This window comes from Bicyclus anynana, chromosome 6 (genome assembly GCF_947172395.1).
Source record: "Bicyclus anynana chromosome 6, ilBicAnyn1.1, whole genome shotgun sequence".
Taxonomy (NCBI): Eukaryota; Metazoa; Arthropoda; class Insecta; order Lepidoptera; family Nymphalidae; genus Bicyclus; species Bicyclus anynana.
Window position 1 is genome coordinate 4,098,859 of NC_069088.1, and position 26,203 is coordinate 4,125,061.

At 35.6% G+C, this 26,203-nt stretch overlaps 1 protein-coding gene across 3 annotated transcripts in view; it reads left to right on the forward strand.

Moving 5' to 3' along the window:
• The first annotated feature begins 1,652 nt into the window (after nt 1–1,652).
• Nucleotides 1,653–26,203, forward strand: part of LOC112048708 (protein kinase C-binding protein NELL1) — a 72,379-nt gene continuing 47,828 nt past the window's right edge. For all 3 annotated transcript variants that reach the window (XM_052881957.1, XM_052881958.1, XM_052881959.1), the window contains exon 1: nt 1,653–1,766. In XM_052881957.1, the coding sequence (XP_052737917.1) occupies nt 1,703–1,766 (64 nt within the window). In that variant the 5' untranslated portion in view covers nt 1,653–1,702. The remainder of the gene's footprint in view (nt 1,767–26,203) is intronic.

Here is a 26,203-nt window from a genome sequence, read left to right on the forward strand (position 1 = left end):
CTAGCCACGGCCGAAGCCTCCCACCAGCCAGACCTGGACCAATTAAGAAAATCTCAATCTGCCCAGCCGGGGATCGAACCCAGGACCTCCGATTTGTAAATCTACCGCGCATACCACTGCACCACGGAGGCCGTCAAACTGGAGACTGGAGGACACTGCGTGGAGTTGAAACTACACAAAAGTGAAGATTATGCAATGAACTTATTATGCACCGCGTCTCTCTCTCAGTGGCGTAGCGTGCCTACGGGGCCTAGTTTCAAAACATTTAATCATTTTTGCTTTCACACGTAAGGGGCTCCTGCGGTCCGGGGGCCACGTATCTTTGATACGGCTGATACGGCGGTAGCTACGCCCCTGCTCTATCGTGTCTTCTCTCTTCTATAGAATACCTAGGTAATGTATGTAATGTACCATCAAACTCCTAATATTTCATAAATTGCCAGAACGCCTCTATTCTGTAAATTGTCTAGGCATTGTATATAATACTGGAATATACAGATTGCCGGTAACCTATTATACATAGATGCAAAAATACATGTGAATTTCAAGTGATAAAAGATTTTCTCTTCAAGAGCATTGTTTTCCGAGATAAGCCTTCATTACACGTACATAATAAACTTTTACATAATAGTAATATTAGTAGAGATAACGTTATATAATATTATTAGAGATAGTTTTCCCTTTGCCTTCTACTGGTAAAGATAGGCAAGGTAAAGGGAAGGTATCGGCTGAGTATCGAATTTAACCACTGCTTGCTGGACCATACTTTTTAAAAATGCTACTCAAATGGGTTTCGAAGAGTCTAAGTTTACAACTTGGTGTTAAATATTCATTAACCATTTTCTTATTCATTTTCAAAAAGCTTTGACTCTAGTTAAAGTTTCACGTCTCCCAACGAAGTTTTCGCAAAATAATAAATGCGCAGGATCTCTGCGGCGATGGTGACCTAAAACGTATTCGGCAAATGAACGGGCCCAATCAATTAGGGGCGGTCAGCGATCCGAGCGAAGGAAAGAGGGCAGCGCGCGCGCTCTCCGAGGAAACTCGGAAACTCGGCTCTCGGGAAAACGTGGGGTGGAGCGGCGCGCGGCGGGCTTGCGGGGGTGCGAGGTAGGGTTGCCAGCCGTACTATAATACATAGTATTCTTCTATATTTCGGGTACGCGTACTATATACTGTTGAAGTGAATAAAGTACGGAAAAATATATTTTGAACACTGAAATCTAACAAACATTTTTTTCATTTTAATACTTTATGAAATTGAGTTTTCGACAGATACAATAGCGTCTAGCATATCCAAACATGTCTACCTTATAGAGTTGCGAACTCTTTACGAAAGAATAGCAAAAAAATTAAGCTATTGCTTTTCAATAATTTAAAAATCTAATGAATTGACATTCTTATTTCGGAAAAAAAAATATCTTAGAAAACGAAAAGTCCAAATAATTATAGTTTTTATATAAATAAACACCTTTTTTTTCCTTTGCCGTAAAATACTATATTTTCTTTTAACTAAATTTTTTGTATCTGAATCTGAAAAATATTCAGTTTCAGTGCATTATGTTTCATAAGAAATGTCGGCAACCCTAGTGCGAGGGTGCGTGCGGCGCGCGCGTGCATCGATCGCGCGGGGCGGCCCGGCGTGCGCTCAGTCCGCCCGGGGCGGCCGGCGAGAGCGCGCGTGTGATGCGCTGCCGCTGACATGGCCGGCGCTCGGGCGCTCGTGGCCGCCTGCTGCTGCTGGTGGTGGCTGACGAACGCAGCCGGTGAGTACCGAACTACCCTCACTTTTATATCTCACGTGTATCCAATCAGCTGATAACTTCCACAAAGTCACGTTTCTTTTACAAGATTTATGCCCTGGAGGTGTGCCGATCAGCTGATCCGTTTTCACATTTTCCTTCAAAATTAACGTCTTGGTCGATTTTTCAAGAATACCCCGCTGCGTGTGCCTTATCCGCGATCAACCCTCCCGGGTAATGACTTCGAGGGTTCAAGTTCGTTTAAAATGCACTTAGTATTTCTGTCTATTACGTTGTTTTAATTTTTGGCAGCCGGTATTTTCAAATTTATTTGTGTACATAAGTGTTTTCATTAATGGTACGTTTCAATTACTCAGATAACTAAGCTAAAAAGTGGAAACTGAAACTCTACCAAATCGGAAAAGTTTTATGTTAATCTAATTTTGTGATAAAACTATCCTATCAGAATGTTATTTTTAGAACATTTTGATAATAATCAAAAATATATTCTTCTAACACAACTAAAGGCATCTAGGTCGAGTTTCACCCAAATTTTTGGTTACATAAGGAATTTTCAGGACGGTGCTTTAGAACTACGAGTATGTCTGTGTTTTAGCATCTAAAATTCTTTTGAACTTACCATTGTAAGATATAAATTCGTATAGTAGCTAAGATAAGTTCATACTGGTCATACGTGGGCGTTTTACTCTACTATCTCATAACATACCACTACTCTAGTATGCCGTACCGTAGCGCGGGTAGTGAAAAAATACTTCTAAAAAACTTCGGAGTTGTCTGTAAGAGGTTGGCAGAATGTATTTCTTGCTCTGGTAAAATATTTTAATCATGCTTGTTATGAATAAAATTTATTTATGACTAGCGGACGCCCGCGACTTCGTCCGCGTGAACTTGAGTTTTCATAAATCCCTCGGGAACCATGGATTTTTCCGGGATGAAAGCCAAATCGGTTCAGTAGTTGCGGCGTTAAAGAGTAACAAACATCCATACAAACTTTCGCGTTTATAATATTAGTAGGATTAAAAATATACTTAATAAAAGAATACTAATTCATTGATTTGATGTTATTAGGTTAGTAACTGATTTTGATGGTAGTATTTATTGTTAACTATATATTTTTTATCTAAGTACTGTTCGACACCCTATGGTTTCACTCGCGTAGTTCACGTTCCCATAGAAATACGGGAATAAAATATAGCCAGTGACACTCACAAATAACGTGGTTTTCTAGTGGTAATAGAATTTTCAAAATCGGTGAGTAGATGTAGAGGGTACCCTTACAATACCGCAAACTTTACATCTTTATAATAAAAAAAAGAAAGAAAGAAAATGCGTTTATTTCAAAATTATTATAATTATTATTAGTATAGATTTTTTTGTCATGCTCTACATTTCTTAGAGAGATAATTTTCTTTCAGTGCAACATTTAGCTTAACACCCTTTCTCAGAAATATTAAATTCTATCATCTTAATACAAAATATCATTTAGTTGTATGTATTAACTACAAGGTACATCGCATGGTTATATGAAGAACTTACAGTGATATCAGCAGTGGCATGCATTTCAAGAATGCGATAATTCATTACCTACCTTAAGCACTCATTACAAACTAACATTGGAAAATAAATTTTCCAATCCATAAAATCTGCACATCTTAGTTACAAGCCATGTGCACGCCATAAATATCAGTAACAGAGAATACTCGTGAACTGCAGTAGTGCTAACATGCGACCAAGTATAGGGAAATAGACAAAATGTCGTCCAATAGCGGCGGAGTTGTCTCAGTCCCATCGCAATGAAAGAGATAGCAATATAACCGGTTGTATCACCGTTACTTAGGAGATTATCTCGTTGGTCGCATGTTAGCACTACTGGAGGCACGTCCTTGCGGCGACCACTACTAAGCAAACACGTGACGTCACACGCCGAAAAGATATCTGGGCAAATATTGACCACGATCACGCCACATCGTATCGCGCCGTTATCTGGTGCATCCTAGCCTCACCTGCCGGACATTGCATGTCAATATTTTACTTCCTCCAATGTTTTGCCACAATTTTCGCTATTTTTGCCAATACACAAATAGGTAAAAAATCTAAAATTTGCACACTCCACGTTACACATAAATGATGATTTCAATATAAGTTTACATTACAATAAATTCATGAAAAATTAATGAAAATCTTTCAATTTTAAGTTTTTATTAATTCGTACAATACTCGTACTATAAATTCGAAAGTAAATCTGCCTATTTCGCGGTTTACGGCTTAAACGATTTTGATGAACATTAGTAAAGACATGAATTGGACCTTGAAGCAGAACTGACTCTACTAATTATCGCGAAATATCCATAGAAAAGTGTGAAACAAGGGCTTAAAGTTTGTAGAAATGGACTACCTCCCTAAAGGGTGAGACTTGAAAATTTTAGTAAAATATATTTTCAGCAATTTATAATTTTGAAAAAGGTATTTTAACAATCGATAAAGCAAGGTTGCAATTATTTTATGAAATTGAAAAAAAAATGTATATACAATAGATAAAAAATTAACCCGAATAAATTTTTCATTTCATAAGTATAAAATATTTTTTTCAAGTCTTATTCACAGTAATTGGTATGCTAATAATGTCGTTAAATGTTAAATATGTATGGGGATAAGCTGTGAAAAAAAGCTTACACTAATTTTCTCAGACAAAGTCGCGGGTGTCCACTAGCATACATATTCAAATTCCAATTCCAGTCTGTTAGACAGCTCCCAGACGATTGTAATACCAACATATACATGTCTAGATGGTTTAGTTGTGACGGAATAGAGATGAAAAATTATATTGGATAGTCTATAAATAATACAAATAATATATTTGTCATCGTCCGCACGCGGCAATGGCTAAATAAATTGTGCCCATTTGGCACAGATAAAGACATAAAATCAAGAATGAAATTATATTAATCGTCATATCAAGCTCAGTAGTGACAAGAATTTTAAAATTAGCGATAGCTTATCTGAGTATAGCACAGATAAATATGGAGGATGAGGTATGAACAGGTTCTCACGAGTACATTTAGTGTAAATGGGGGATCACTAGAGTATCTTATTGTGGTTAAGCTTTTTTACATAAAAAATTGTTTGATTGTCACAATATCTTAAAACAATAAAATATTAAAACACAAAATGTAGACCTCTAAATTATCGTCCCTTAAAAAGAGTTCAACGCGCTCCCATTTTAAAATTGATGACCTCTAACTTTGTCAAACTTGTTATTAAGTAAAAAATATTTTTTATTATTTTTTTTTCCTCTTTTATTTTATCATTTATTTATATAAAAATGGACTGCTTTATACAAATTACAATAGTATATATAATATATCGGGATATCTCTAAACAATGTAATATTGCGTCGTAATTATTCTGATCTTCCGAGAAATATATTACCTAATGCTATGAATATTTTTAAATGTCAAAATTCATTTATATCAATAATTTTAATTTACAAGCACTTTTGAAACGTCAGGTAATGATATGGGATAATGGTGATAATTAAAGTCAAAAACTTACTGTATCAATAAACTACTTTTTAAATCAAATTCCTTTATCAAAAGGTTACTAGTTACTAGACTTGTTCATGTAAAAACTGAATTGCGTTTTATGGGCCACATTTGAAATGTAGAAAATTGGTAATTTATCAAAGTAGAACATCTGGCACGATGTCAGTGGAAAGGCTGTCATTTCCTCTGAACATTTGTCAGCAGCGCCACCGACCCGGCGAACCTACCCTTACATTGAGGACACAGCGTTTCTATGTTTAATGTCCTACTTTTCATTCTCAACAAACATTTATTACTTACTAGCGGACACCCGCGACTTCGTTCGCCCTCAGACCTCTTTAATCCAGCCCTATCGCAAAATCAACGGATTTTAAAGCTTAGTGGATCTCTAATCTCAAAAGCTCATCGGATACATTTTTAGAAAAGAAAGCATTTTCGTTACATTAAAGAGAAAAACAATAATTGTAACTACTACATTTTTGAAATTACTGGCATTTTAGTTTAAGTACATTTTTTTAAAAGAATATCTAGTATCAAAGCTTTAATATATTGTATAAACCACTATATTGTATTTATATTATCTTAGTATACACAATAATCTAAGCGTTATAAGTTTAATATTGTATTCGTGCGATAGTTTTTGGTCTTGTTTAGATATTAGTGTAAAAAGTATAAGTATACATGGTATGGTAACAGGGGTCGTCAAACTGTTATTCATCTCTGATTTGCATTGCTATTAGAAACATATAGGTACTACAACGTATTTTTCCACAACGCCTTGCGTGAGTAACTTGCCAGTAGAACAGCGCGTTAACTAGCAAATTAGCAAAGGATATGTGTATAATAACTAACTAGCCGATCACCCGCGGTTTCACCTGCGTAGTTCTCGTTTCCGTGAGAATATGGGGATAATACGATATACGACATTCACAAATACGGTGGCTATATATTGGTAAAATAATTATATAGATAATGCTACATTAAGATGGCAAACTTAACACGCATCTATACTGATAGATACTGGAACGCTAGCGAATGTGGAGTTCGGTTTTTTGACTCCGTTTTTCCTTACATCTGATTTTAATGAAGCAAAGCTTATAATAATTTACTTACAGATACCACATGAAAATAGATTCATTATTTTTCAAGTTGATATTTATTCATGAAATTAATTTTGCTTTATTCACGAACAAATGAACAAACAAACATGCAGTTAAAAAAAACTGCTATTACGATGAACATTTTTTTTAAAATATTCAATGTAGAGATTAGTCTTTCTTAAGAATATGTTATACCTCCTTAAAAATTACCTTCAAGGTTAAAAAGCCTAAAGATCCACAAGATTATCGCATCAAACAATATGATATTAGGTCACCGGTTTAAAGGGTGGTGCCAAATCGAGCCCCCTTGCGTTTGGCGTAGCGCCAGGTACACCTGTACCGTACAGGGTACAGGCTGTTGAATAATCAACCGTCAGGCTTTAAATGCACTGTACCAGTTTAGTCGTTACCAGATGTTATGACAATTTACCTAAATACTAGCAGTGCTATGATGTTTAACCGTGTGGTTCCCGTTCCCGTAGGAATACCGAAATAAAATAAAGCTTATATTAATTGCTGATAATGTAGCTTTCAATTAGTAAAATATTTTTTAAATAGGTTTAGTAGTCTCGGTGTGAAAACGCATCTCAACGCAACAACAAAAAAGTGTTAGATAACATGATTTTATGATGCAAAAGTATAATTGATTGTTAGATTGGTATGGGAGTATTTATTGAGTTAGATACTAAAGATATATTTATCTATACTTATGGTATATTAGTAGTTCGCTTGCATTGAATTGGCTCTGAAAGTACTGGTCCAATTTGAAAAATTGTTAAACCATTGGAACAATGCTATATTTTATCCCCTTACTCCCATGGGAATGTTGATTACCAGGTTCTGCTAGTTTTAAATGAGTTGATATCAAGCAACTTAACGTAAATAATAAAAAAATATAAATTTTTCTTATGATGTATAAATCCTTGAGAAGTACATTACCATCTAATTTTAGATATCATAGTGATTTCATGGATAACAAGCCTTTGGTGATCGCCAAAACTACTGAAATAAAAATCATATATAATACGCAGACTCAAAACAACAGTTCGAACGTTTGCATTAAATAAATGTTTTGTAGAAACTTGGAAAATCTTGAAAATAGTCCCTGAAAAATGCAACGTTATATTTTCAGACATTTATTTGCAGAAACTATGTACCTAATCCAGCAAAAACTTGGATCGCGTGCATAATTCAGTAGTTCGTCGAAAAGGCTATCTACCGAATCCGCCTTAATCGATTATGTAGCGAGAAGCGGCAGCAGTGAATAAATGAATGATTCCAATGAATTTTCTTGAGGCTCCTGCGATCCGACCCACTGTGGGCGACTTCTCGCCCGCCTTACGTAAGCTTCGCTACCGCATTGAATTTTTATCGCTCCGGCCCGCACTTGGCGCATTCAAATTTTATTTTCTATTGCCTTCTTATTGGAATATATTATGAGTGCTTAAGGAAGGAAATTCGGCAACGAAAAAGCCGCTTTATTTTCTGCCTTTTTTCGACGCATTGAATTAAATATTAAAACAGTATACGGCCTTTTTTCTTTTGTTTTTCGTTTTTTTTTTTCAAGCTAACTTTCCCTCTTCAATATGCATAGGTCTTGAAAGTTGTATTACACTCACTTATAAAATGATATTTTTCATACGTCATAAAACCAAAGGAATCTCAATAGCCTTATGTAATCTTAGTATTTCATAAGTTATTTACTCTATTTTATCTGTTTGAATCTTAGAGACCTCAAAGATAGATTATTGGAAAAGCGGCTGAAGTCTGGATTAAACTTTGGTTCGAAATAAAGTAAATAGTGAACCATGAATGTCGCTTTTATGGCACACAAGGTTAAATAAGGTATCATTATTATCAACCTATATTCGGCTCACTGCTGAGCTCGAGTCTCCTCTCAGAATGAGAGGGGACTATAGGTATACACTAAGGTATCTTATTAAGGTATACCTTGTGAAACTTACTGTACATTTTCAAAAATATGAACTTGTAGTTTATTGTATTTTTTCAGAAAAAATCTCAGACAACATAAAATATGGCGTAAGTATGACTAATAGTTAATTTTCTTAAAAACTCAGTAAGTTAGATAAATTACATGAGAAGGCATAACTATGACCGTAATTACATAAGGCATAATTATTACTCGAAGAAATGTGCAATTATCTTATGGGACAGTATCAAAGCGCGGTGTTGTTAATATGCTATCTTATCGAACAAATCTATTTGATGTTTAATCCAGTAGATAAGGAGCAGGTATTACTCTACCGTAAACATCGTATGCTCTTTGCGCCTTAGAACGTAATGCAATCAATAATATTATATTACTAACATTCTTTAAGAAAACCAATTTAGAAAAAGACAATTTATTTTAACATATTCTATTTAACTATAACTAGTTAGGGCATTTTAGGATTTACTTAATAATTGTTACTTCACCATCGTTTTAGTATATGTACTAGAATTTATGTCTACATAGTATGACTAGCTGTATATTTATTTCGTGTTAGTCTAGTAGTTTGTCATTGTTAACAAACGAGTAGTTATTGTTTTAAACTAACGTGAAATAAATGTATCACGTTAAGGTCCTCCGAAGCACTGGTTCACCAACACGGCTTATCCAAGTTCCTATTAAGATTATTCATGAAAAAAAATCTCAAAATTAAAAAAAATATATCTAAATGAGTTGTGGGCATCTCCACAAATCAGGCGTATTTGGTTTTTTTTTTAATAACGTCTTATCTACTTTATACTAATTTTAGTGAAATAATTATAGTTTGGTCGTAGGTTTATTTTTTCTTACGTGTGTTGTGTAAAACAAAAAGTCTTTTGATGTGACATGTATCATTAATTTTATTGATATTGCTTATAATAAATAAGGCCACGGTTTCCAGTCAAACATTTTCTCGGAACGTTCCCCGTGGGAAAGGTCCGCATCCGCCAGAGCAAACACAAACACAATAAACTCCACCGCGGTCCGGCATTGATCTATTGACAGTTGACACGCGTTCGACCGACCGACCGACCGACCGACCGAGCTAGGGACACGACGACACTAGGACACAATATGTTTTTATTCAACGAATGTTTAGCTTGACTGCGACCTCTTCTGTGTGACCAATGATTATTTTAAACTACCTACAAAATTATGGCAAAAATTATCCGAATTTAGCGACTCCACATAGCGGTAATACAGCCAGTAATATTGCCATCATTCCACGTGGGCATGATTTGTATAGTTATTGAGATAAGTTAGCTGGCATTTCCTATTGCATTTTTTGTGAGTAACGATGAAATCTTTGCAGATATCTAGAGGTCTGTGCAACAGATATTCTTAGAAGTTAGAAGAAAGATTCCAAGCGGACGCAGTCGCGGGCTTCTGTTAGTGCAAAGTAATGTACCTTTAGTGACTGTGGTTTAACTTCGTAAATAAAATACCTTTATGGCAGCAATAAGGGATAGTAAACCAAACATAATCGAGGAAAGCATCGGTGGAAGTAAATATGGTGCTGGCGTAATATTTTTTTTATTGCCGAGATAAAATTCTATGTTCCGCTAGTTACTGTGCACTGGGCCGCTAATTTAGATATGCAATCTCGATCACTTATTCTTTATAAAACTTAAGGCAGAAAGTCTGTTCTATATATAATCTATACTAATATTATAAAGCTGAAGAGTTTGTTTGTTAGTTTGATTAAACACGCTAATATCAGAAACTACTGGTCCGATTTGAAAAATTATTTCAGTGTTAGATAGCCCATTTATCGAGAAAGCCTATAGGCTATTTATTATCCCTGTATTCTTACGGGAACAGGAACCACAAGGGTGAAACCGCGCGGCGTCAGTGAACGAATGTGCCTACACTGTGGAGTTTACGGTCACTTTGCTAGTACACACTAAATCAGAAAAAAAAATCTTTTTAATGAAAAAATTAACCAACTTCGACTTCGCCTTCAGAAACAGGCTCTTAAAGTTGATTTTCTTTTTTGGCACCGCCTTCAAACTATCACTAGAAAGGACATGGATGGGTACGATGATATTTTTCACTTTATATGCAACAATGAAGTCGGTTAGATTTTTTTCTTAAAAAGATTCTATTCAAACAAAAGATTTGCAGTGGTTTTGTTGTGACATCATTTAAATATCGCAAAGTTCTAAATTAGAAAAAAGAAGAGTTCCAAAATAATTGAAATCAAATTGGCTTAAAGCAAAGGAGTCGCAGTGCCAAAAAATTTTTCCGTACTATTTCACCGCGGCTTGTTGCCTCGACTGGTGACAGAAGGGCTGGCTCATTTTTTGCGCAAAGGATCAGCCTGGCTGTCCAGCGCGGAAATGCAGCCAGTATTCTTGCCACCATTCCACGTGGGCATGATTTGTATAGTTATTAGGATAAGTTAGCTTAAGTTCCTTATTGTATTCTTTCTCAATAAAAAAAAAAAAAAAAAAAAAAAAAAAAAAAAAAAAAAAAAAAAAAAAAAAAAAAATTAAAGCAAATAATTCAAATTGGCTCACATTTTTATTGCCCATCTAAAACTGTAATCAAAACAACAGTGACTTTCTCGCTACGGACTTCTTGATACGGAGTTAATAATGCACGTGCCTGTTTTATTTAACCTTTGTTGATCAATTATCAAGTGAATTAATCACGAAATGTTCATGGTTTGGCCTTGGTGGAAGAAAATAGTAATTTACAACAAATAACTTTAATTACTGTGATAGTGTATATACGTAAGTGAGAATTAGTATTGAACAATTTTTATTAACAGGACTGTCTATTCATTGTAGTGACTCTACAGGGTGCTTCCCATAACTCCAAGGTGTTGACTTATATGAGCCGAACTGCATAAAATTAAAAACTTTATATGTTTTCATTCAAAGTAATTCAAATAATTCCAACTATCCATGTAACACACGCATTTATCTATCCTTGCATTTTAAAATACGTAAATCTTGGCTATGTCATAATTATTAGGATGCGCAACACGTTTTAAGATCTTTTTACAAAAGAAATATTATTTTCCCAGAATATATTAATTTTATTACACAAGTTCCTTGAATATTTTAAATTATTATTTTGGTAAAGAATATAACCCTAGAGTTATGGGAAGTACTCCCCAGCACCATGTATATTTTTGGGATAAAAGTCGAGTGCCGCCTGAAGTCGAAGTCACATACTCCATAATTTCTGATCATAAATAAATTTTCAAGTAATATTTTTATTTCACAAAAAGACAGTATGAAGGTCATTTACCTCATATTAAAAGTGCCCTGTTTCGTCATAAATGGATAAACTCTAAAGGAAAGTAAAATCCTTAGGGTTCGACGTCCTTAGCGAATAATGTAAAACAATAAGTGAATGCGCATGTGGACATATTATTTCTTTGAAATGGATATTTAAATCACATTACTTCACTTTATTTCACTTTGCATAGATAGCTGTATTATGTAGATCTTATAAGTAACATATTCGAAATGTTTCGCGATTTCTTTAAGCTTAGTGTTCGTCTAAGTTGTTTTTAATCACATCAATACCTAAAATGGGTATTAAATATTTAGTTTTAGGATAAAATATCTAATTAATATTATGATAGAATAGGTATTTTTCAACCTCGTACCTCCACTTATAGTCGATTTTTTTAAATCGCAGCCACATTTTGTAATCGTAATTTAAGTATTTTTGTATTAAATATATTTACATGACAGAACAACGTAATGTAATGTAAAATGCACATGTGCCGTAATGTTATATTTACACTATTTACTAGATATTAAGAAACTATTTTCCAAGAATATGTACGTAGTTACAAAATATATACCTTCCTTGGTATTTTTCGTACATAACTATGTGAAATTGTTTTGACATTCTGACTGTGTGAATCATTACATTTTAGTTAACATTCATTTTCCTCCCCTCCGGTCGTCGAGGAGTCCATTAAGCTGTCTGCTTGGATAATTTTCGCAAACCACTATTAGTGGTGAATGTTAGCAATCCTGACATCAAGTATTTAAGTAATTATTACAGCTCTATTAAAACTTTGTAGTGTTCAGAAAGCCCTTTCTAATTGGAATAAGAAAAGACCTCATTTCCGAGATATACTTACCTTATCTTACATAAAATATTATTATACTAACAGACACCCTCGGCTTTGTCTCTAAACCTACTTTTTATAAAAAAAACTATATGTAAAACTATACGTCAAAACCTTTCTATTGATTTACTCTACCGATTGTTGACAACCGCATAAAAATGTGTTTAAACTTTAAAAGATCTAAACGTAGTAAGTATGTAATTCGTACATACGAGCCCAGAGAGACGGTGGGAAATGAATACTAATATATTAAAGAAGAAAGATATGATTGTTTGTTTGTATGCATTTGCATTGAATAGTCTCTCGAACTACTGAACCGATTTGAAAAATTCTTTCACTGTTGGGAAGCTACACTATACCCGAGTGCTAGAAGAAAAAATATTGTAGTTAGTATGTAGTCAAATATACAATATATAAGCATTAATGTTATTTTAAAAAACGTGACTTTGAATATAAAGAGTGTGCACAGATAAGAAACTATAAGAAGACAATTCGCGACAAATTTGTCTAGCTGCAGAGTGTGCGGAGGCTATAAGCTAAATTAACCGACTATCAAGTGAGCGTAGCGGATCGCGTGCCGCCCGCCGCCGCCCGCCCTAGCTCCGCGGAATGTCTGGGACCTTTCAGACGTTTCCAACTACACGAAACTCACATTTCGTTTCATAAATACTGAAAGGCGTTATAACCGTGCCATTTATACGAGACATTCAGTTTGATTTATTTGTTACATTGCTTAATTGATGGCTGGTTTACTATTTAACTTTGATTTAATTTATTATGCCTAATTCTAATATATTGAATTAATTCATATTACTAGTAGTAATTATATTGCGAGTTTCATGTTTACTGTGATACTGTTTATTAGTATTGCATGACCGGAATTAATTAATAATTTCTTATTTTATGTAGTTTTACCCATATTGAGTAACTCATTATTTTTTAAATCTATTTTATTGTTGATCCCATTTTCGACTGGACGGCTGATCTTGGAATTTTAAGTCGAAATTCGAGTAATGTTAATACATATTACCGAAAACTTCATTTTTTTTAAGTTATTATTTTTTTTTAATAAAAATAAAAATACTCTAATTTTAAACTAATAGACAGCTTAGCACAGTATTCCTTTGAATCGATGTCACCTGGTGCAAATAAGTGCCCAGTAGTGTTATTCTGTAACGATGTTATTAGAACTCGACAATGTTTTACGTTCTCGAAAAATGTGAGTTTCGTATTCCTCTCATTCTGTAACTCAATACCATAGATAGAGAGAGATTGAATTTGGAGCATTCTCGAGTTATAAAAACATCGTTAGAGAATAGCTCTACAACTAGAGCTTGCTGTATTGTTAAATAAAATTAACTCAAAATTTGGTTAACAAATGACGAAGTTATGAGTTAACAAACATTAAAAAAAACATACATCGAGTTGAGAACCTCCTTATTTTTTTTAAGTCGGTTAAAAACTATTGTGTTTTATGGTATTTCTCGAACTCTACCCTTAAAGATTCGGTCCGGTATAAATAAATAAGGAAGTTTACCGGACTTAGCACGTCACAGTTTATGATTGACACGAGCCGTTTGGGTCACGCGAAGTGCGTAACGGTTACCTACGCTTATTATTTATTTTTCTTCCACTTGGATATTATTTATTAGGGTGATAAGTTTTAGTAACGCAATTTGGTATATACATTTTGAGTGGATAAGCATTTATTTGTAATATTATGATCAAATAACGTGCTTAATAGTTTTTTGTTATTTTCAAATTATAATAGGTAATAAGAAAGTGTATACTAAATAAATAAATGCGTTTGTTAGGTAATGCCGCCTTCATCATCATCATCATATCAGCCGATGCACGTCCACTGCAGGACATAGGCCTTTTTTAGGGACTTCCAAACATCACGATAATGAGCCACCTGCATCCAGCAAATCCCTGCGACTCGCCAGATATCGTCAGTTCACCTGGTGGGGGGTCGACTAACACTGCGCTTACTAGTGCGGGGTAGCCATTCCAGCACTTTGAGACCCCAACGTCCATCGGCTCTTCTAACTATGTGCCCCGCTCATTGCCACTTCAGCTTCGCAACTCGTTGAGTTGGTTCTTCGGCGGATCTCCTCATGCCGCCTTACCGACGAAAATCGACGATTCTGACGAAAGTCAGCACAAAAATAGCGAGCGGTGTGATTCCGCTATTTTATACTCGTCGATGTATTTTCTTCTCTAATAAGTTTTTATTACAATTTAAACTTTATTTCTATGGGATGCCAAAAATAAAATGTCACTAACAACGAAGTTGCCATGGAAATGAGCGATGTCACATCGCTGTAACTTTACAGAATGCAGGGGCTGAGAACGGTCAAACGAGTAGCAACAGTGGCAAAAACCGAAATATATTTATTAAACTGTCGAAAATTAGTCAAAATAATGAACTTTTATGTCAGTGATCCTTTCTTTCATAGCAGAATAACGGTGATATCTTCGAATTGGCTTAACAGATTGTCAAACTTATATATACAACGCCTTTAGCCCTCATTCACACGCGTTCAAATATAGTATGAAGTTAAATGAAGGTTTATTTCCAACGCCCGAAATTGAAAATGCAACACTGCTCGATAAAAAAGCGTCGTGCTTTAAAAACGCTGTCGTATACTTGGGAATGCATTTGTTGTATTTTAACGCTTTTGCGAATGATCTTACGCCGGGGGTTAATAAAAGATAGCTGAGATCTGCTTGCATGATGCGCATTGCGTGATGTTTGGACATACTCGTATATATAGTTTTATAATAAATAAACTTAAATCTATACTAATATATAAAGCTGAAGAGTTTGTTAGTTTGTTTGAATGAACGCGCTAATATCATCCATATGCCCATTTATCGAGGAATAGCCACATTATCCCCGTACTCCTACGGGAACGGAAACCACGCGGGTGAAGACGCGAGGCGTCAGCTAGTTAATAGAATTAATCAGTTAGAGCTCCCAACCTGGTTCTAAATATTTTTTATGGGTTTTGTATAAAGCAAAGATTGCTAAGACGCACAAATTGTTCGTCAAATATGTACATACACTTTAAAAAGTACCTGGCAACGAGATTACCTGAAAATGTATGTATTCGAACCTGTGCGCCATAGAATTTTTTATCAGGATCCGTGGCATTGACAATGATTAGTTTAGCGAACCTGTGCATTAATAAAACATTTATGTCACCTCGCCGTCCCCCTATCACATTTCCATGGAACTCGATGGTAATGTTATCGTATTTTCCAGACGTAGGTACAAGGCTGACGTGAATAGATTTTTTTTTCTATCGTTGTTGTTGCTTGTTGCTTAGTGACTTTTAATAGATTCTTTTTTTTTCTCTAATTTATTTACTAGCGGACGCCCGCAACTTAGTCCGCGTGGAATTCAGTTTTTCACAAATCCCGCGGGAACCATGGATTTTTCCAAGATAAAAAGTATGTGTTAATCCAGAGTAAAACCTATTTCCATTCCATAATTCAGCCAAATTGCTTCAGTAGCCGCAGCGTCAAGGAGGAACAAACACATACTTACTCACACACACACACACTTTCGGCTTTATAATATTAGTGTATCACTTAAAATAAATAAAGAACTTCGGCTTAAGGATTACTGTATCCGACCCTTAATCCAGCAACTAAGCGAAAACTTCTTTAGCTGACGGTCGAAGCTTTTCGCTATAAGACCATTGCCTAAAACTAACAACCCAACTATCGGAATAATGGGTGACTCAACAAACAACATTGTATATGTTAGTAATTTCGTGAGCAAGGTCCAATTATTTGGATTACTTTTTATAGATGCTTGGTTGAAAAGAGAGTTTCGTCACAATAATTTACATTAAAATACTTATATACACAACTTGTTTTATATTTATCGTACGTCTATGATAATTTATGTAAGTAATGCTTGATATTATGGTTTAAACAATTAACTTAAATACGTAAAAGTAGTTTTGCAAGTTATAGGAAAAAAATTGGTATTTCATAGCATGTGTCACACAATGCCCCATGCTGAGTAGGCCTCACCTAATTAATATTCAGGATAGTATTATATACTAATAAGTAGTATATTTGTACGAGTATGTACTGTATAGCAGACATGAAATAATTAGATAAAGACGAAAAGCTTTTCCTAATTCAGTCATCATTATCAACCCATATTCGACTCATTGTTTAGCTCTAGTCTCCTCTCAGAATGAGAGGGGTTATGCGAATAGTCCACTACGCTGACCCAATGCGGATTGGCAGACTTCACACATGCAGAGAATTAAGAAAATTCTATGGTATGCATTTTTCCTCACGATGTTTTTCCTACACCGTTTGTGACGCGTGATATTTAATTTCTTGAAATGCACACAACTGAAAAGTTGGATTGGTGCATGTCCCGGACCAGATTCGTCACACACCCTCCAGAATCAGAGGCAGAGGTCATATCCACTTGGCTATAACGGCTCTCGGCACTGCTCACGGTAAATGAAAAACAGCGAGATGATTACTGCATAACTGAGAATTTTCTTAATTCTCTGCGTGTGTGAAGTCTGTCGATTCGCTTTGGATCAGCGTGGTGAACTATTTGGCCAACTCCTCTCATTTTGTGAGGAGACTCGAGCTGAGCAGTGAGTCGAATTATTATGGTGATGACTATTTTTAAACTTGTGTAAATGTTTATGCCGCTACTGCTAAAACGCCTCGTTTGTTCAGCAGTTAGCCTACGTGACTTTTAATCAGGAGGTCTCTGGGTCAGACAATGAAATAATATTTTAAATTTTCTTTTATTTTGAAATAGCTCAGCTCAGAATTTGGAAGTTAATATCGCCACATCCTGGTGCCTCGCATGTGGAGTGCGGTAAACATTATATTTTTACATTTATTACATTATATCATATACAACGGTCATTATCATCTAATAGTGATCGTCATTAGAGACTCAAAGCTCGCTAACCTACATTGGACCAGCGTGGTGGATCTACTTATCTTCTCTCCCGTACGGCTCGCAACGTGCCACGTACTACGTGCTGCATGCTACGGGCCGCATGCTACGTGCCGCATGCTGCATGCCGCGTGCCGCATGCTGCGTGCCGCGTGCCGTGCTAGATGTGGAGGTTGGCTGCAGGTGTCGCAGTGAGCGCAATGCGGCGCCTCCGCCAGTCTGGTCTGACCTCATTCACGTTCACGGCCGCGGAAATGCCTGAAACATACCATTTTATATAATTCCACACGCGTTCGATACTTCTGTGATAGTTTCGATTGGCTGACATTGATAATACATAACTTCGAGCCATTCTGTTTAATTTTTTGTGTTTGAACTGCTCGTTGCTAATCGAGAAAACTTTCTAGTTCGCTCCATCTATCCGTCTGTCTTTTTAAGAAAGTAGTAAAAATTACTAATTTAAATAAACTTTCATACAAGCTAAAACTCCGTTTTTAGCCGATAGGGAAATATTAAGAATATCATAAGAAGTAGAATTTTCTTCTGCAGATACTGCTTTATGAAAAAAAATACATTGAATACGTCATCATGTACTCAAAATCGACTTCACTAACTTTTCAATGCATTTTTTTAGGCATAATATCTCATCAAAATCATCATCGACACGCTACATCAGCACAATATGCCTGTTTTAATACTAAAAGCTAAGAAAATACAAAATCGATCTGTTCACACGTTCAGTCTAGGTTTATTTTAATATGTTTACATAATATTTCGCACGCTAACAGCCCGAATGATAGAAAGAAATGTAACATCAAACACGTTTAGCCACGAGTACTTGTTTACATTTCGTTTAGCTTGCGTTGTGAGTTTATAATATTGTTACGCGATTAGCGCTTAATAGCCGCAGAGCCGGTGGCAGGAGTTCTTGAACGAAATAAACCAAAGTTGTACTCATCCTTTTGTTTTTCTTTGTTCTTAAAAAAAAGTATTCGTATTATTGTCTGCGGTATTCTGAAAAGTACTGATTAGATTAGATGGGGTTTTCGTTATTCAAATGCAACTTTTACGTTTTTAACTTACGAGTATTGTAATAATATCCAAGCCTTTAAGATTCGCTTTAACTACTTGTAGAGATCAGTTAACAGAACTTTATTTTTTCAAAAAATAAAGATCTTTAATTAAAAAACCAAAAGTAAATGTTGTTTTTATCTGAAAATATGAAAGTTAAAGATAAACTGGGTAGAAAGCTCAAGGCGAAAAATATCCGCAATTCGCAGAAGAAAAAGGCATTGATGGTAAGCAGATGATGATTTCTCTATGGATGTATCATGATGATAATAATTCACTCGGGTTTTCAAGATTTTATACAATATGACTTGAGGTGGCAGTTTAATCCAGGAACTTTTATATACTAAGTCATTACTAACTACGTCAGAGAGGTCAAGTATTTTTTTGGCGATACTAAAATAAATGATGATGAATTATCCACCGGATCCTGAGCTAATAAACAATTGTATGTAGATACTGACAGTTGAGAGTAGGTACATCACGGTTGTCTAGTCTGCAACTATTTATAAATTGAATAAATGTTTTTCTCTTTTAACATTCTGTTTTTTTTCAAGGCTATCGAAAGTTGTGTAGGTACTGTACAAGTATGTACTACGCAAAGTACTAAAAACGCTTTTTTGAAAAGTCATCAACATTATCATCATCATCATCATCATCATCAACAACTCCTCCTCTCCTGTCAGAATGAAACTAAAAACAAACAGTCTTGATCCGTTGCCTTAAAAAACAGATAAGGGCCTGTAGCCAAGTGGTACGTCGATTCTCTTTCTACGATCGCAAATGGTTCGAAATTTCAAAAATGTATAGGAATTACATTTGCTATCGACAGGTCACGTGGTCAAGTAGTCAAAGGATCTGTCATTCCCAATTTTCTAGTTTTCGTAGCGTTTGCGTTTGTAGAAAGAGAGTCGACGAGCCGCTTGGCTACAGGCCCTGGTCCCAAATATGAAACTAAAAACTCACAGTCATGATCTATCACACTATCATACTAATGTGTGTAAGTGTGTAAGTTTGTTTGTTCTTCTTTTACGCTGCAGCTACTAAAGGGATTTGGCTGAAATTTGGAATGGAAATAGATTTTGCTCTAGAATCACATAGGCTACTTTTCATCCCGGAAAAATCCATGGTTCCCGCGGGATTTGTGAAAACCTGAATTCCACGCGGACGAAGTCGCGGGCGTCTGGTAGTTTCACTATAAAACACTCGTTTAATAGCCACCCCTGCGATGCACCGCCCACCGTTGCCCGGCGACGTGGCCACGTGGTGCCAAAACTTCCGTATCGATCTCTAGCTCGCCTTGTAGTTCCACGGAACACTACCTACGCGTACTACACCATCATAATGCCTTGAATTATGTACGCCCGCGCCACGTAATTAGGTCTTCTTTACACTACGCAAGTAACTTGTTTATTTACGACGCCCCCGAGTGCCACTATGGGAATACGTAAGTGCTTACGTAGAATGGATATCGCTGCTTCACGTATACTAATGTGGTAACATAATTTTGGCGCTGTAATATATTACAGGCGCTGTAGTATAACATAACATATATAATAGTGTGTTTTTCAGATAGCATGGGTACGGTGACAGTCGTCTGTATGACGTTCATAATACGTACTATTATCGTGAATCGCGGCAAACTTTCAGGAGCGAAACCACACAGTAACCAAAGTAAGTCTTTAAAAGCAACGTACTGAAGCCGGTGAACCCATTAAAAAAAAACGTCACGCGTCTCCTTGACAACCTCATATACAAACTTTTTTTTATAATTTGTATTTCAAAATTTAACACTAACAACAATTACGTAAATTAATATAATAATCAATAATTTGGTACCAATAAAAAAATACTCCATCTTATTTCTTTAGTTTTTGTAAACAGTTTTTAAAATATTTAAAAACATAAACCGACATTTTTCTTGAATAATATTGTAAATTACTGATGCGACAGTCGTGTCGTACTGACTCGAAAATGTATTACTTTTTGAATGTCGTATTTGGAGCGGCTACGACACCGTCATTTTTCGCTCCATCTGTATATTATTGATTAATCTGTGAGTGAAACGAACTGATGATGAATGATGTGGCGCGCGTGCTTGTTTTAAGCTATTTTATTACCCATTATTCAGACCACTGCTGAACTGCTCCAATGGGCGGGCACGAGGTTACCTTTATCTTTCCAAGTCCGGGCTGAGATTTTTTACTGAAAATTTCCTTGAAGGAAAAATATTTCGAAGCACGACAGCAAACACCTATGCAAATAAATATAGCTAATTACATTAGGTATTATAGATAAACGGCACCTATAAAATGTATTGTATTAAGCTTATATTTAAGTGTATAAAAATTCTATTGTCCTAAAAAAATAGTAAAAATATTAATATACTAGCTGACGCCGCGCGGTTTCACACGCGTGGTTCCCGTTCCTGTAAAAATACAGGGATAATATATAACCTATAGCATTCCTCGATAAATGGCCTATCTGACACTGAAAGAGTTTTTCAAATCGGACCAATAGTTTCAGAGATTGCGAGTTCAATCAAACAAACAAACTCTTCAGCTTTATAATATAGATAATATAAGATTTCTCTTTAAAATTAATCAAACGTGAAAAAAGAGTATATTTGCCATAGAAACAGCCTTAATATACTCATACTAAAGAGGTTTCCTCAGAGTTTATAAACTTCATGTGAAGAGTAGGTGCTTGGTTAATTTATGTACCTAATCTAGTTAGGGATTAAGGGACTACACTTTGTTACGCTCAAGTTGTCTCTTCATTTAATACTTAGCTTCTTAAGGTTCAAGGACAGTTTTATTTATCCCTAAGGATTAAAGTACATGCTCTGTAATTAAGAATGTGTTATGTATTGTAATTATGTATGCACTATGCACTCGTAATATCAAAAAATATAGATATTTGGATGGATTTTATTTTCTGTTGACCAATGCGGACTTTGAGTGTTATAAGCACAAAGTATAGTAGCTTTGTGAAGTTTTGTGATATAAGGGTAGATCTGCCATAAAATCAAAGTTTAGTGTTATAATAATTATTTTATAGTTAATAAACTGTGGGATGATTATATTGCAGTTGAAAGATTCAATCGGCTAAACGTAATACTGCACGTAGACTTTGGCAACACACTCTAGGAAACCTAGTTTTATGACACTCAGAAATGAACCTATATTTCCACTTGGAAAATATGAAAGTTAAAAGATGAACTGGGTAGAAAGCTCAAGGCGAAGAATGTCCGCAATTCGCAGAAGAAAAAGGCATTTCAAAGTTTTACTGCACAAAGATATCTGGAATGGTTGCGGGCTTTTAGCTGTTTGCGGCTTCTACGTTACGCAATAGACAATCGTCGAGATTGAGTTTCTTTGCAAATGGATATTTATTCTAATATCCATAGACTAGATACTTAAGTATAAAATAAAAGAATGAAAGCCATACTTTTTTAAATTTACAAGCTTTTACTTTATTTAACTTGCATTGGATTGCTTACAATAGACTCAAATTTGGTCGGTGGCCATACCTACTAAGTTAAATAAGACAAACCTATCGAGTTGCACAAGAGTCTTGGCACACACTCTGCTGCAATATGTAGAAACTTTTACACATCATCATTATTATATTGGCTGGTGGAAGGCTTCGGCCGTGGCTACCACCCTACCGACAAAGACGTATCACCAAGCTATTTAACGTTCCGGTACGATGTCGTGTAGAAATGGAAAGGGTGGATTTTCATCCTACGCCTAACAAGTTAGCCCGCTTCCATAGTAGATTGCATCATCACTTACCATCAGGTGAGATTGTAGTCAAGGGCTATAACTTGTAAATAATAAAAAAGGTAAGCCAAATAAAATCGTATATGTTAATAAAAAAAGAGAGAAGCCCGACTCGTGCCTTGCTACTTTATTCCAGTGCCCACGCTCAGTCACCCTCTAGTTTGAAGGGTTGCTAACGACAGGTTGTAGCATACAATATTAGCCACTTTATTGCACCCCATTACCACACAGTTTTTATTTGCGCGTGACAAATTGGATCTCGTTTATTTACACCCAGGCTTAGTGTCCGTTCGGAATAAATGATTATGTTATTTGTCGATGTTATTTGTTGGGGGATTTATTAAAATGTCGGAAAATATATTAGTAACTGTTTCATTTATCACATTTATAGAAGTCGAGAATTTATGACTAAATGTGATATAGAAGAACATAAAAAACACAATTCGCTATAAATCACTTAAATTATAGGTATTAATTATTAAATACCGATTGCAGAGTAGAAGATAATGTCTGAGCTAAACCGCGGACGCACAAAGGGACAGAGTTATGGAAATGTCGAAACTATAGGATTTTTTGACGATACACACACACTAGCGGACCGATCGCATGAAATTCTGCTTTTATAAATCATCTTCGCATTTTTGCCTTTGTAATGAAACCTTATTGGAAGACATCGGTTGGAAAGTCTATAACGGACATTGAAACACGTTTCCACCCATAGATTATGATACATAGTAGTTTTCACCCTATGTTTTCACCACTTAAAGTTTTCTTTGGAGTTTGACATAAATTAAGAAACTGACAAAACATACGTTTAGACTACATCGGGCACTTATCACAAGAAGAAATCGGTCCTAATTTCTTTTATACATGTACTTGTATATAAGTAATCAAAATTTCGGACAAGACGCATTCATCAGACAGAGTATTTATGACTCGGTCTGGTAGTTCAAGGCAATTTTTTTTATATTCGTTTTTGCCGAATGAATGGGCCCTTAGAGACGGCGTTCCTCAACACACGTTCAACAATGATATAATAGAACACGTGCGATACGAGTATGTTATCCTTATCAGCCGGGTGTGTGCGCAGGATTAGGTAGAGCAATCTCGGCGACCGCGCCGCGTGCGCCATTGCCAAGTTCAAAGTCGATTTCGAAAATCTCAATACTTAATTATCCCGTACCTTATTATTAGCTATAAAATCCAAACTATAATTATAATAAAACTTAATTTCACTTAATCTATTGGTGCGCTTACATGAGAAAATGGTGCAATGATTGCTTGCAACATGTATGCCAAATATGGAAATGAATTTTTATATTCTATTGGTTACCTATTTAGAATAACTAATATTGTTTAAAATGGAGCTATTTTAACTGCCCGTGTAAGTGCACCTTATGTAGTAGGTACTTATTTACAACAACTAAAACTTCAAGACGACTTTATTACAGGACACGAACTTTCATATCATATTTTCCTGGGTTTCGTGTATGAACCGTGGATAACTTTCAAGATACTCTTACTTTTCTTTTTGAAACGAAGTTCCTTATCGCGCGTTGCGAAAAGGGGCTAGACGGATAAAATTAAGACCAAAAGTTGTAACGACACTTTTTGCTATAGTTGTGAGCCGCGTGTTTCTCTGTCTGTCTCTCTCTCATATAAAGCAAGCCAGTTATTTTAGTTTCGTCTTTCTATTTTGCATTGAACACTGTGGTGTCGTGACGATTATATTTATTAGTGTATAAAGGTTTTTTGTACATATTATATAATAACAACTTCGTTCCATCCGGATCCCTTGAAATCCCTTGAGTTTTTTTTAATAAAAGAATATTTTCCATGTCTTTTAAATCTGACTAATATTTCTGTTCCCCTCAAATTAGTCGGAAAAGGCTGTGTTAGGAGTGGACACAACAATAGTCCACCGGACGGGCATCGAACCAACAACTCTCCGTGAAGAGTCCGACCCCTTTACCACTGAGCTTGAGACTTACTAAGATTTTAAAAATGTATTTATGACAGCAATGATAGATTTATTTTATAGATTCTCTCTAGAAAAGAAACTATTTCAATCACTACGTATATTTAATACTATCCTACTACATACTTCATCATCATCATCATTAGCCAATGGACGTCTACTGCTGGAGGCCTCTTGCAAGGACTTCCAAGCATAACGGTTTCAAGCCGAGCATCCAGCGACTCCCTGCAACTACATACTTACAAGCATCTTATTCGTGCTGTTTACAGACGATTTTGTTAATTACTAGTAGTAGCTAGTAAACCTGTAGATATGGTATTACTACCAAACTTATTATTTACTGATTTTGTCTAAAAAATAGTCTGTTTACTCCTCACTTCCCGATAGTAACAAAAGAATAGTTTAGTACATTAACTCGTTCTCTCGTCTTATCAGTGTTTACTTTAGGATTAGCGCGACATAGAATTGGGCGGCAATGTCAAGTTCAAAAACTTCTTGACTCACTTTAACCGGACGCACCTCCGCGTCTTTAATTTATACGTACATACGAAAACACGGACATATTTTTAGATATTAGCTTCACCGTTATCAACCCATATTTGGCTCAATGCTGAGCTCGAGCCTCCTCTCAGAATGAGCGGGGTTAGGCCAAATACCCCGGCCATATACATACGGCCCAACACGCAGAGAAAAAAAAATCTATTTTTGAATAGGTATCAATTAAATTTTTCGCATTAGCCTGTAACGTAACGTAACGTAAATGTAACGTAGGTATAACCGTTATTTCCACGTAGGCATGATATTTTCTATGGTTATTAGATCTAAGTTAGCTTAATTTTCCTGTTGTACTTTTTCACTATAAAAATTATGATGATGGCGAATAAAGCAGTAGTTACGTAAATGAGCCAAAAATGCGTGTACTTGGTATTTTGTCATCGATTCAACATTAAGTTATATTCATCATTATGTATTACGTACGTTAGATTTTCATAGATTGAAATATGTTTAGCCCTACAGCAAAGTGTAACAAAATAGATATCTTAATAGATCATTCATCACGAAATTTTGAAAACCGCTTGATGTACAAAGATGAAATTTGGCAGGGAGGTAGTTTATGGTTAGCAGGTATCTGCGATGCGACGGATTTTGCGATAGGGCCGGATTAAGGAGGTCTAAGGGTGGACGAAGTCGCGGGCGTTCGCTAGTAAAATGATATAAGTTAAATAGGTCTAGACTGAACATTAACATTCACATATTCACACACCTTAAACAATGTAACACGCTGAAAAGAAGACAAACAAAACTGTTTTTCATTAGTACCTACCTATAACATAATATTTTTCTCATGAAAAATCGTAGTGGAAAACGATCAATCCTTAACATATTTGAATCAAATCGAATTGTAAATTTTGAAGGCGCCGCCGTCGGTGCAATATTATTTGAATAGATTATGGTTCCCTTGGGGAGTCTGTCGCCAAGGCGACAATGTGCATTATGCCGGCTTGGCCATGTGTAAGTAAACACATGCTACGTGCGAGTAGACTCGTACGCAGTGCTGCCGATTTGTGGAGAATTCCCTAAATTGCGGGGAAATTTAACTCAATTTGGGACCATTCCCCATTTCGGGGATTAATCCTATGCGGTTTATTTTTAAATTTCTATTATCCATATATCCATTGGAAATACTCAAAAAAATCAGGGTGATTTTCAATATATCCTAAAAAATATTAAATTGTAAGGATAATACAGTAAAAGCTGTATAACTGCATTATTTTAATTTTTACAAATGGGGAATTTCGCTTGTGGGGAATTAGTAAAATAGGGATTGGCACCGCTGCTCGTATGTTATCTGCATATAAGCAAACTCCGTGCAAACATCAGGCCACGTATCCTACGTTCTTGGTCACCGTCACCGGATATTGATGAGGGA